Consider the following 14272-nt stretch of genomic DNA (forward strand, 5'->3'; position numbering starts at 1 on the left):
TAGTAGTTTGGTACCATATGCCTATGTAGCTTCAGATTTGTACAGTAGGTAGTCTAACTCAGCTGATAAAAGAATAGTATAACGAATTTAAATTGTCCCGAAAGATCCAACCACAGTCTCCTGGGTTATGTGGAGATGATTAGTCTCAGGTTGTTCCACCACAGAAGCAGTACAACTATGCCTCATTGATTTGAATTAAAGAGCAAAACGTTGATGACGATTTGTTGTTTTCGATCATTATTCTGTCTGGTTATTTATACTGGGTGAACAATAGTTTGCTTTGTCTGTGACTTTGTAATCTGTAAACCCATTTGCTTGACTTTGTGTTTAATCATGCAATATGGAAAGGATAGAGCATAAATTAAAACTAGGAAAAGGTAAATTATTTATACATAGTGAATATTGCAGCTAATGTGTCCATATTCAAAATATGTGTCAGAATTACATATAATATCAATGTGGTATTCAAAACAGCAACAAATTACAGTGAAATGTGTGTAAACTCTAGACTTGAGCAAATTCCTTCTTTGCTGTGTCAAAATTCTGGGACTCGCTGTCAGTAAGCAATGCTGGAATTTCTTTATCAAACAGACTGCCTCATTTCAAGATGATGGCTTGCCACCAAGTTCTCAAGCAATGATGGCCACATCCCATTAATTAATAAATTGAAACAATTCATGAGCAGAATCATGAAAGCCTAAGACCAAATGTTGGATGATTTCTTATTGGTTCATAGACAAGCGAATGGAAGAAATAAGTAATTTTGCTGGAAAAGATGAACACCTCCACCCCCACCCTCAAATCCCCTATCACCTTTCACAGCAGCCACTGACATTATTGAAAACTTAATGGCCAGAATGATGGACAACCACTTTGACAGCTGCTGTCAAATAGTAAAAAGCTAAGGTAAATGTGAGTTTAAAATACCAGGAGGGTAGGATGTCAGGATGCCAATTAGGTAGGTTACCAGCTGGGCAAGGGGTAGGGTGTAGTCTAAGATTTCTGAGTAGCTATGAACTAATTTTCTCCAAACTGAGTTCTCCAATTTAAATGGAGACTTTCAGAGGGTTCCAGAGATAGAGAATTGTCCAGTGGAATCTTCAATGTCCCAAACAATTTCTTTTAAGTCTTCTACAGTGACAATTCTTGAGGGTCTCTGGGTGCAACACCCATCTACGCTGGAATAATCTGGGCCAGAATCTTTGAAGCAGGTTGTATAATTACCACAGTTCAGGTTATGGGGAGGTCTTGGGACAGAAGAAACCAAAAATAGTCAACATACAATGTGTGACATTATGCATGGACTATACATATCGTTATTTACTTCCAGTCAGTAGCATGCCCTTGTGCATGATGTAATTTTATTCCACTAAAAATAGATTCTTGAGAGAGATTTCATCCTCCTGAATGGTTTCTATCATCGCATTCTGGCAGAATTACTTTGTTTCTTTGCTTCTGTTTGAAAACACTAAGGAAAAGGGCAATCAGTTCTACCTAGTTGGATTTACTGAACAAGTTGTGTATCTGAATCATTAGTTGCAAGCATATTTTGAAACAGTTAGCATGTAGCACAGGGCAATTGCTTGAAGACAAAATTTAATTGGACAGATTCAACACAATACTTGCCAAATATCAGAAGAGGCCATTTATATACTTTATAAATCCCAAGGATTCACTGACCGCAGTGTCCAACAATGCTATCTGGCACACTGACTCCTTGACAGGATTTAGTCCCTGTTTTGGGACCAAGTGTGAGTCCTGAGCCTGCAGTTGCTGGAAGCAAGAATGATGGAGCTATTCTTTTGAAAGTGCAGATGGTGGTGGTTACCTAGTGCTGACTTGGAGCACCCTGATTTTCACTGGGACCCTAGGACAATGTGAGAATGTAAAGATTCATCAGAATGGAGGGACCTTCAAAAAGATAAAAATATGATTGTTTTGGAGGGGTAAGGTGACAGGCCCCATGTATGGAGGGAAAAGTCCTCCAGTAGATCATTTAGTTCCAGAGTTGTGGCTAAGTACACCTTATGACCCTGATATTATGGCAGTGAGCCTTTGTTGCTCATGGCATCTCAACCTGTATCAGTGAAACCACCTACCCTGATCTTAGCTGTTAATTCTGGATCATGAATGTTTGCGATTCATACTAATTATCTTCTGATATAATGTGTGCACATATGGGCACCTTGCACAAAATTTTAAGCTAGTCTGTTGTTTGCGGAGGCAAAAAGTATCAAAGACTGAACTAGTTCACGGGCATGTCTGCAGATGTTTGGGTTTTGTGCTGAGCACATGAAACTACCAAGAGAAGCCCAAAGATGAGAAGCACAGCTAATGATGTACTGCCAAAAAGACCCTTTGGTTGACTATTTGCTGTTAAACACAGGTAACCTGGTGCTTTTTGCTGACTAGGGGTCCACCTTCTGTTAGAAAAGTTTTCTGTGGTGTCAATTAAGATCTTTTATTGGGGTTGGTTGAAACAATATTCCCAAAATTTGCCACACTGTGTAGTATGAAATTGTGAAATATAAATCAAGCATGAACATTTTACCACTTATCTGTTTCAAAACTCCATAATTTTTAATGTGCTATTAAACTTGCTGATTTCTGTTCCAATAGCACCAGACAATGTCACCTTCTCTTGGATGTCTTCAATTCAACAGAACATGAACTAACTGTTAGTGCAAAAAACAATGAGGATTTGATCCTACATGCTGGAGAGTGCCAGAGGTAGGTGACTGATAGCCTGATCAATAATTGCAAACTTGATGGAATTGAAAATTTCAAGTCTCTCTTTTTGGGGCGACTCCTGTATTGATGTCTCAATTAAAGATGGAAAAAGATTGGCAGAAAATTTTAATTGCATTTCAATGGATAATGATGTTAAGAGATTTGAAATCATAGTCCGTGCCAATTTTACATGTCATTCCATCTTTGCATGGGCAGTAACTTGATTTAAGTTAACCAGTGATTTTTATTTATGTATATCTGCAATATTAGTGCACAAACACAGTAACTTTGATGTAACCAATGTGATCGTGTTTGTGATGACATTTCTGAAGAAGAGTTATACCAGAATGTTGACTTCTTCACCTCTTGCTGTGTTCTCCAGCCTCTTGCTTGTCTATCATAATCATGTTTTGGCATGCGCTGAGTCTTATTAGCAAAGATTAAACAGTTTAGGACTCTACTTGCTTGAGTTTAGAAGAATAAGAATTGATCTCATTTAGACATATGGATTGTAAAAAGCCTTGACACAGTAAATGCGGAGAAGATATTTCCCCTCAGTCTCAGTCTAGAGAACATAGTCTCAGAATAAAGGGTAGCAAGCAATTTAAGACTGAGATGAGGAGAAATCTCTTCTCTGTGGATTCAGAGTCTTTGGAACTCCTCACCTTGGTCCTCGTGTATATTTAAGGCTGTAGTAGATTCTTGCTCAGTAGTGGAATGAAGGGTTATAGGGAAACGATTAGGAAAGGAGACATGAGGAATGTCGGGTCAGCTATGAATGCAGGAGCAAGTTTGAGAGGATGAATAGCTTACTCCTGTTCTTATTTCCTATTTCTTATCACAGAGGCTGAGCACATACACCTGGTCATATACAGGAAAATGTGAGCTAGCAACTGGAGTAGGCTGTTCAGTGCTTAAAGTCTGCTCTGCCATTTGACATAATCATTAGCTAATCTCATCTCTGTCTAAAATATACTTTCCTGTCCACTTTCCATCAATCACAGAGACTTGGTTGAAGGAAGGGCATGATGATTGGCAATTAAATGTTCCAGAATATAGACATTTCAGACAGGACGGTGGGGAGAGTTGCATTGCTGGTCAAGGACGATATCACGGCTGTGCTAAAGGAGCACACTATGGAGGTCTTGGGTAGTGAGGCATTATGGGTGGAACTGAGAAATAAGGGTGCAGTTACACTGTTGGGGCTGTATTACAGACCTCCTAACAGTGAGCGTGAGGTAGAAGAACAAATAGGTAAACAGATTGTGGAAAGATGTAGAGGCAATAGGGTAGTGGTGATGGGAGATTTTAATTTTCCCAACATTGACTGGGATACATTTACCGCCAGAGGTCTGGATGGGGTAGAATTTATAAGAAGCGTCCAGGATAGTTTTCTAGAGCAGTATGTCAATAGTCCGACTAGGAAATGGGCAATATTGGATCTGGTACTGGGGAACGAGCCAGATCAGGTGGTAGAAGTTGCAGTGGGGGATTTCGTGGGAACGGTGACTACAATTCTGTGTCAGTTTTAGAATACTCGTATATAAAGAAGAGAGTGGTCCTAAGGGAAGAGCACTAAACTGGGCCAAGGCCAATTATATCCAAATTAGGCAAGAGCTCAATGTGGATTGGACTCAGCTATTTGAAGGGAAGTCCATATTTGAGATGAGGGGCTTTAAAAGAAAGTGCAGGATAGGCATGTCCCGTGGAAGGCAAAGGATAGGAAGGGCAAGATTCGTGAACTGTGGATGACAGGAGAAATTGTACGACTAGCCAAGAGGAAAAGGGAAGCATATATAAGGTCTAGGCCGCAAAGAACAGAACAGGCCCTGGAAGAATATCGGAAGAGTAGGGCAAGTCTGAAACGAGGAATCAAGCGGGCTAAAAGGGGTCATGAAATGGCTTTAGCGAGCAGAATTAAGGAGAATCCCAAAGCATTTTATTCTTATATAAGAAACAAACGGGTAACTAGAGAAAGGATTGGTCCTCTAAAGGACAACGAAGGAAGGCTGTGTATCGAACCTGAGAGAATGAGTGAAATTCTGAATGATTACTTTGCATCAGTGTTCACAGAGGAGTGGAACATGATGAATGTTGAGATTAGAGATAGAAGATTGAGTAGTCTGGATCACGTTGACATAAGTAGGTAAAATGTGTTGGGTAGGCAAGAGGTTAAGGTTGTCAAATCCCCAGGACCGGATGGGATCTATCCCGGGTTGCTGAAGGAGGCAAGAGAAGAAATAGCTGGGGCCCTGACAGATATCTTTGTGGCATCCTTAAATAGAGGTGAGGTGCCGGAGGACTGGAGGGTTGCTCATGTTGTCGCCCTGTACAAGAAGGGTAGTAGGGATATTCCCTACTATAGTAGGGTTGCTCGGATCAGTAAACTACATGGTAGGTTGCGGTGTAAACAATGGGAGATCATCAGAAAAGAATGGTGTTAATCATGCAGGATTTCAGTCTACTTAGGGATGGGCAGAAATAGCCTCGATGGCTATATAGTGTTTTCAAGATGGTACCTTCTAGACCTGACCGCAGAGCAGACTATACCAGATCTGGTGTTGTAATAGGATAAATTAATGATCTTCTAGCACCCTTGATTTGCAGCAATCATAATATGATTGAATCTCACACTCTGAATGAGTCCAGGACTAATATTTTGAACTTTAATAAGGGTCATTATGTTGGCATGAAAGCAGAAAAACCAAAAGTAACTGGTAATTTCTGTTATGGGACAGGACAATACAAATGCATTGATAAATATTTAAAGGACTATTTCAGATTACATAGAATAAACAGTTTCTCTTGAGAAAATAAAGTTTTGGGGAACTGTTGTTAACTAACAAGAAATAAAGCAGATATAGTCGGGGAGGTGATGGCCTAGTGGTATTGTCACTAGACTCTTAATCCAGAAACTACAGTAATATTCTGGGGGTATGTGTGTGTGAATCTTGACCTGGTAGATGCTGGAATTTGAATTGAATAAAATATTTGGAATTAAGGGTCTAATGATGACTGTAGCTGGTTGTTGGGAAAACCCATCTAATTCATTAATGTCCTTTTTAGGAAAGTAAATCTATTGTCCTTATCCTGTCTGGCCTACATGTGACTCCAAGCCCACAGCAATTTTGTTGACTGTTAATTGCCCTCTGGGCAATAAGGGGTGGACAGTAAATGCTGGCCCAACTATTGGTGTCCACATTCCATGAATTAATAATTTAAAAAAAAGTTCTGAGGAAGAGTCAGTAGACCCAAAACATTAACTCTGATTTCTCTCCACAGATGCTGTTGGATCTGCTGATCTTCTCCAGCAATTTGTTTTTTTTTGTGAATAAAAAATAAAGTGTGCAAAGATGTTTGGCAGTTAAGAAGATTGGACAGAACAATTTACAAAAAGCAAAGAATGACTGAACAATTAATGAGAGGAAAATTTTGAAAGTGAGGGAAGAAACTAGCTAGAAATTTGGAATCAGATTGGAAGAGTTTCGGCAGATATTTGAAGAAGAGTAGCTCATCTAGTGAGTGTTGGTCAAAAAGAAATTGAACTTGAGGAATTAATCATTACAAATAACTAAATGGCAGATGATGGGACAGGCATTTACACTTGACTTTACTATAGAGGATGCAGTTGACATTCTCAAACAGTTTGAAAGTGGGAATGCAAGATTGAGAGAAACTTGAGAAAATTGCCAACAGGAATATGGTACTGAGCAAATAATTGGACCTGTCAGCTGGAAAGTTGCCAAATCGCGATTAATTCCATCTGAAGGTCTTAAAAGATGTGGCTAGTGAGATAAGTGCATCAATTTTTACACTTTTTAAAAAAAATGAAATTTAGGAAGGTTCCATTGCATTGAAGAATGGCAAAAAGGAAGGGCAAAAGCATGAGACTACAAGCCGTTGGCTTAACATTTGTTGTGCTTTCTTGACCATCGCATCTACATGGGAAGTCCAGGGCAGTTTCAGTTATTGTCACTGCTAGGAACTTGACGCTCTCAACCCCCTCAACCACTGCTCCATTGATGGAGATAACCATAGGACGTAGAAGCAGAAATGGGGGTATGTTCTGAAGTCAATGATCAATTCTTTTGTTTTGTTGACATTGAAAGAGAGGTTGTTATCATTGTACCACCATACCAAGCCCTTTATCTCCTTCCTGTATTCTGACTCATCATTATTTGCTATCCATCATACCATGGTGATATAGTCAGCAAGTGTATATAATGCATTCATTCAGATTTTGGTTACACGGTCATGGGTGTACAAGAAGTGCAATACGGAGCTGAGAACTCATCCTTGGAGGGCTCCAGTGTTATGGGTTATTGTGATGGGGGTGCAGTTGCCTATCTTCACTAGTTGTGTTCTATGGGTCAGGAAGCTGAGGATCCAGTTAGAGAGGGCAGAGCCACGATCAAGGTCTTGGAATTTTGAGTTCAGTTTCGAGGGGATAATGGTGTTGAAGGTGGAGCTATAGTTGATCAGCAGGAGTCTGACATAGGTGTGCTTGTTGTCTAGATGTCAAGAGTGTGGTGCTGGAAAAGCACAGCAGGTCAGGCAGCATTCAAGGAGCAGGAGATTCGATGTTTCGTGCATAAGACCTTCAGGATTGAGGTTTGTGGGCTCGGTGGTAGATTGGTGGGGGAAGGTAGCTGAGAATGCGCTAGGTAGCTGAAGGTGATAGGTTGGAGATGAGAGTGGAGCAGATAGTTGGGAAAGGTGATGGATAGGTCAAGAGGACAGTACCAAATTGGAGACTTGGGGCTGGGATAATGTGTGGGGAGGGGAAATGAGGAAACTGGTGAAATCCACTATGATCTTGTGTGGTTGCAGGGTCCCAAGATGGAATATGAGGCATTCTTCCTCTAGGCATCAGATGGTAAGGCTTTGGATATGGAGGAGTCCCAGGACCTAAATGTCCTTGGCAGAATGGGAGGGGGAGTTGAAGTGTTTAGCCACAGTGGTGGGGTTGGTTGGAGTGGGTGTCACAGAGATGTTCTCAGCAACAATCTGCAAATTGGCGTCCTGATGTAGAGGAGACCACGTCAGGTGCAACAGATACAGTAGATGACCTTGGTAGTGTGGTACAGGTAAATTTCTGTTGGATGTGGAAGGATCCTTTGGTGCTTTGGACAGAGGTGAAGGGGGAGGTGTGGGTGCAGATTTTGCCCTTCTTGTGATGGTAGGGGAAGGTGCTGGGAGTGGAGTGTGGGCTAGTGGGAGGGGGGTGGGAGCGCATAGATCTGATGAGAGAGTCTCCTCTACATTGGGAAGACAGGATGCCAACTTGCGGATCGTTTCAAAGAAGACCTGTGGGATACCTGCACCAACCAACCCCACCTCTCTGTGGCTGAACACTTCAACTGCCCCACTCACTCCTCCAATGAAATGCAGGTCTTGGGCCACTTCCGTCGCCAAACTCTTACCACCTGACACCTGGAGGAAGAACGCCTCATATTCCAGCTTGGGACCCTGCAGCCACACAGGATCAATGTGGATTTCACCAGTTTCTTCATTTCCACTCCCCCCACATTATCCCAATCCCAAGCCTCCAACTCAGTACCGCCCTCTTGACCTGTCCATCACCTTTCCCATCTGTCCGCTCCACCCTCCTCTCTGACCTATCACCTTCTCCCCCGCCCCCACCTTCATGTACCTATCACATTCTCAGCTGCCTCCTCCTCTCTCTCCCTCTCTCTCTCTCTCTCTCTCTCTCTCTCTCTCTCTCTCTCTCTCTCTCTCCCTCTCTCTCTCCCTCCCTCCCTCCCTCCCTCCCTCCCTCCCTCCCTCCCTCCCTCCCTCCCTCCCTCCCTCCCTCCCTCCCTCCCTCTCCCTCTCCCTCTCCTCTCTCTCTTCTCCCCCCCCCCACTCCTCCCGACCCCATCCCCCTCCCCCCGACCCCATCCCCCTCCCATTTATCTCTCAACACCCCAGCACACAAGCCTCATTACTGGTGAAGAGTTTATGCCCAAAATGTCGATTCTCCTGCTCCTCGGATGCTGCCTGACCTGCTGTGCTTTTCCAGCACCACGCTCTTGACTCTGATCTTTAGTGTCTGCAGTCCTCACTTTCTCCTTGTTGTTTAGATGTTCCAGGGGTGAGTGTCGGCATAGGGAAATGACATCCGCTGTGGACCTGTTAGGCCAGTAGGCAAATTGCAGGGGGTCAAAACAGGCTGGGAGGCGAGCGTTGATGTGGGCCATGACCAACCTCTCAAAGCACTTCATGATTGTGGAGATCAGAGCCACTAGGTAATAATCATTGAGGCACGTTGCATGTGCTTTCTTAGGTATGAGGATGATGGTGGTCGTCTTGAAGTAGGTGCGAACTACTACTTATAGGAGGGAGAAGTTGAAGACGTCGGTGAATTCTCCACCAGTTGGTCCACACAGGATCTAAGTGCTCGGTTGTGGACTCTGTCTGAGCCTGTCGTTTTCTTTTGGACTGATCTGACGGCTGTTGCGGTGACGGAGGGGACAGATGCATCCAAGCTGTCAGGGCAGGTGACACTGTGCTGCTGGCATTCTGCTTGAACTCAGCATAGAAAACATTGAGCACATCAGGGAGGGAAGTGTCTTTGTCTGCTATCCTGTTCTGCTGCATTTTGTATCCCATAATGTTGTTAGACCTTGTCACAAGCAGTGGATGTCCATACAGTTGGTTGAGGCCTCTAACTTGGTCTGGTACTGCCTCGGCATTTCTGGCTTGGTGGAGATCTGGATTCCTGTGTAAGTCTAGGTCACTCGACTTAAATGTTGCACATTTGGTTTTTAGAGGGTAATGGATTTTTTGATTCATCCAAGGTTTCCAGTTGGGGAGCACTTGGATTGATGACTTTAGCATGTTGTCCTTCCCAAATTTTGTAATGAAGTCAATGATGATGGTGGTGTACTTGTCCAGGTTTTCTGCTGGACTGAATACAGTCCAGTCCACCAATTCCTAGCAGTCTGGGATTTGCTCTTGTGCTGCCTTGGACCAGCATTATATTTCTTTCTGTGAAGGATCCTCCTGTCCCAGCTTCTGCTTGTAAGCTGTGAGGAGGAACACAGCACTATGATCTGATTTTCTGAAGTGTGGATAGGGGATGGAGCAGTATGCTTCTTTGGTTGTGTAGCAGTGGTCCAAGATGCTCAATCCTCTGGTGGGGTAGAAACTGTGTTGGTGGTACTTTGTCAGCACCCTCTCAAAATTGGCTTGGTTGAAGTCGCTGGCCACGATGAATAAGGCCTCGGGGATTTTGGCTCTAGGATGGTTTTTGCAGGGCAAATTACATCCAGGGCATTCTTCACATTGGCCTGGTGTGTATGTAGACTACTATCAGGATAGCAGAGGTGAATTCACATGGCAGATTGTAAGGGCAATATTTTACTGTAAGATATGCTATGTGGCTTGGCAGAGTTGCCATGTCTGAGTACCAGCTAATGTTGATTAGGAAGCATATTCCTCTACTGTTTGCCTTATCTGAGGGTGCCATGCCATAGTTAAACCAATGAGTGGTTTGGTGTCACAGTAGACAAAGCAAGCCTTGCAGATGCCTGCAGTTAAGGAAATTATGGCAGCACACTTATCACATGGTGGGACACAGACTCAGTTTAACTGAACTGAACAATTAATGCCATGGTTTGACTAAATAATGTCACAAGATAGTTACAGATGAGGAAGGACCTTAATCATGTAGTTTATCCAAACAGAATAACCAGCTGTAAAGCCCAATAAAGCAGTCAACTGCTTCTCAGATGATTCTGGAGTACCACCTCCATTGCTGTAGCCATGGATTAGCGCATAAATCAATCATTGTATACATGAAGAACGTACATCAGTGTGTTCATTTGTCTAAGTTTGCTTTTCACTAATTTGATTCTATGGCTTGTTTTAATCCTGAAATTTTCTTAGTGCATCAAATTATAATATAGTAGTAACCCTTTCTAGTTCATATATATCAGCTTCTCCCAATTTGTTTTTCACTATTGCATTATGCCTGTATGTACAGATTTATATTTACCACTGCCCCATCACACCTCAAGCTCTCAACTTTACAACTGATCTGGAAATTTAACTATTCTCCCTTAATGTGTTTTCTTCAGACTTAGAAGATTGGTAGTTTTCCAGGTGGATGACCATTATCTTTATTTCTCTTCCTAACAGTATGATCCTCCGTGGTCTATCAAATCCCTCAAACTGGCAGACCTTTAATCTTTCAGATTTCCTTTGAGGAAGACATACTCTCTGCTGTCTCAGGCAATTTCTTCCTTTCCATATCCTGACTTTCCCAAACAGGCAGATTCTTCCTTTCAATATCTTGAATTATTGGGCATTAGTCATCCATTCTCAATTTTGTTCAGCAGTTTCATGCACAGACCTTTCACCTGTATCAGCATATTTTTATTCTTAGTGTGCCTGTAGATCTGTGCTGAGCTATGTTGATGCTTTACTTCAACTTCATCCTTGACTTTGCCCTCAGCAATTGCACTGTTGGTCAAACCTCAGTTCTCCTATTTGAAGGTTGTTACTTGCTGGGTATTTCTGTCACTGAGGATCATAATTTTTAAAACTTATTCAAGGGATGTGGGAGTCAGCGGTTGGGCCAGCATTTATTGTCCATTCAGAATTATTCAGAGGACAGTCAAGAGTCGACTGTATTGCTGTGTTTCTGGAGTCACGTGTAAGTCAGAGCAGATAAGTATAGCAATTTCCTTCCCTAGAGGACATTAGTGAACCAGATGAGTTTTTCCCCAACAATTGGTAACACTTTCGTGTTTGTTTTTAGACTCTGAGTAACAGATTTTTACTGTATTCCAGTGCAGACATCTGCCGTGGCAGGAATTAAACTTGGCTTGACAGGCAGAAGATGGAAAATGTTTGGCCAGTGAGCCTGACCCTGACCTTGGTCATTGCTAAGATTTTAGAGCCTATTATTAAGGTTGCGATTGTGGACTACTTGGAAGTGCATGATAAAATAGTGCTGACTCACCACAGCTTTTTCAAGGGAGGTCATGCCTGACAAATCTGTAAGAATTCTTTAAGGAGGTAACCAGTAAAGTAAACAAATGAGAACATCAGATCTCTTTGGATTTCCAGAAGGCCTTTGAGACAGTGCTGCACAGAAGGCCACAAAATAAATTAAGCGCTCTCGGTGTTGCGGTAAAATAACTGGTGTAGAAAGAGGATTGACTCACAAGCAGAAGCAAGAGAATGGGGATAAGTGGGTCTTTTTCAGGATGCATGCTGGTGACTATTGGAGTTCTACACGGATCAGTACTGGGATGAAAGCTATTCACGTTATACATTTATGATCTGGACAAGGAAACTAAGGGCATTGAAGCTAAGTATGTAGATGACACAAAGATAGGTGAAGTAATTGCTGGGGAAATAGGGAGGCTGCAGAAGGACTTGGGCAGACAAGGAGACTGGATAAAGAAGTGACAGATGGAATGTAATGTGGGGAAGTGTGAGTTTATGCACTTTGGTAGGAAGGAGAGGCATAGACTAGAGAAAAGGTTTCAGAAACCTGAAGCATGAGGGGACTTGGAGTCCTGTCTAAAGATTCGCTTCAGGTTAATATGCAAGTTCATTTGGCAGTTAGGAAGGTAAATGCAATGTTAGCATTTGTTTTGAGAGAGCTAGAATACAAGAGCGAGGATGTACTGCTGGTGCTTGAAAAGGCTGACGCTGTAAGAATTCTACAATTAAATAGATTTGTCTTTTGGTTGTTCTGAGATAAATTGTTCCACAATGTGCTGCTCATTGACCAGTTGTTCCTCAAGTTCAACTAGTTGATCTCCTCTGTCATTCAAAGAAGATTTGAGGTCAAAGCTCTTATTCCCATTCAAGTGTGAAAATTCTTGACTGTGAAGTCTTTATCTGGCAACTGATACATTGGAGAGTCTCTTGTAGCATATCTTAATCTTAATTGCTCCTTTTGCTGGATGAAGAAGTTGCTTGACAGTTGACATAAATATCAGCTTGTCAAAATGTAACATCTGATTAACCCATTTCCTTTAATACTACAGGTTTTTTCTTGTCCTTTGATTATTCTACATCTTTGAGCTTCTTTGTATTGATAGCTTTTGATTTTTCGCTTTTCTATGACTGTGTCCGACTTAACATTTTCAGAAAGCCACCTATTGTGTATCAGATAAAGCATTCACTTTAAATAGCTGTGAACAGTCTGTGACTGTGAGGTTTCTCAGCACTGACGAAAACTTGTAGTTTTTGGTGCACTACTTGTTGCACTGGTTTTGCATGTGTGTCATCTGTGACTTTCTATTTAATGAATTTAATGGACTGATCTGCTGTGCCAAGATTGATTTTCTTCTCTTAAAATTGTTGTGTGACAAAGTCAGAAGTCACAAGACACTAGATTACAGTCCAGCAGGTTTATGGAAATCTCAAGCTTTGGGAGCACTGCTCCTTCATCTGATGAAATGTGTGTAAACTGTCCAAGTGAAATCTCTAATTTCTGAAAAGCAAACATCTCTGCTGAGCTGAGGATGAAACTTGCTTGTTCTTGGAGAAGTGGTGGAAAATACATCTCAAGATTGTATTTCTTGAGCAAGCTGTGCCTGCAAGAGACAGGTATACCTGAGCCTTGACTTGACAATGTGTGCCAAAGATAAGAGCAACAGACAGCAAGATATTCTATACTTTATTCGTTGGTTTTTAGGAATAATCTCTTGCCCAAAGTGTTTTTTTTTGGGAAAACTAGTTTCTGCAGGAAAGTCTAATTTTTCCTTTCTCTTTCCCTGAAGTGTGTATATATTTCTTTGCCCATACATTTTGGAAAATTTAGAGATACATGTTTATATTTGTAAATTACTTAGTATTTTTAACCAATTATTGCATCTATATTGAATAGGATGTATCATAATAATTAAGAGTGAATAAACCTGGTTGATTAATCTTGTTGTTTAAAACCTGACACCATGAAATCATCTTGGTCATTGATGAAAGTATTTTAATTTTGTGTTGTGAACCATGAGAGTGGGACTAAAGTAACAGTGCATTCCTCCAGCTTTGGTCATAAAAGGCTTTTATTTTACGGCGATGGCGCTGGTACTACTCTGTTGCTGTACTGTAGAATTTTCCTATGTGTTGCTGCCAAAATAAAGGAAACATATTCTCAGCTAAAATTGAGTTTTTCCACCACTTCAACAGATGAATTTCTCATTTTGTACCTTTAGCTAAGTGATTCATGTTTCCTGAACAGCTTACTGAATGAATTTTGCTGCATTTGGCTTTAATTAATGTTGTCCATTTTAACTATTATTTTACCAAATGACTTCTATGTTTTGTGGCTTTTTTCTCGATATTTTTATCAGAAATTTAACATTTTTACAAGTTTACAAAAATAAACAAAACTCTCAAGGACAAACATTGATATACAATTAAATCTTAAATATATAATAACCAAAATGTAACAAAAGGAAAATACTGAGAAAAATAAACAAAACTCAACTAACTACTAATCTAACCTACAACTAACCAGAGTGTATATTCAAGTCTCTTACATTATTCAAATAAGAGAAAGAGGAAAAAAAAACAGCGG

The 14272-nt window shown here is 41.4% G+C and overlaps 1 protein-coding gene across 4 annotated transcripts in view; it reads left to right on the forward strand.

The window, feature by feature from the left end:
• trappc9 (trafficking protein particle complex subunit 9) overlaps nt 1-14272 on the forward strand; it is a 619414-nt gene that overhangs the window by 248955 nt on the left and 356187 nt on the right. For all 4 annotated transcript variants that reach the window (XM_072570417.1, XM_072570415.1, XM_072570419.1 and 1 more), the window contains one exon: nt 2620-2730. In XM_072570417.1, the coding sequence (XP_072426518.1) occupies nt 2620-2730 (111 nt within the window). The remainder of the gene's footprint in view (nt 1-2619; nt 2731-14272) is intronic.

The sequence above is a fragment of the Chiloscyllium punctatum genome, chromosome 5 (genome assembly GCF_047496795.1).
Source record: "Chiloscyllium punctatum isolate Juve2018m chromosome 5, sChiPun1.3, whole genome shotgun sequence".
Classification (NCBI taxonomy): Eukaryota; Metazoa; Chordata; class Chondrichthyes; order Orectolobiformes; family Hemiscylliidae; genus Chiloscyllium; species Chiloscyllium punctatum.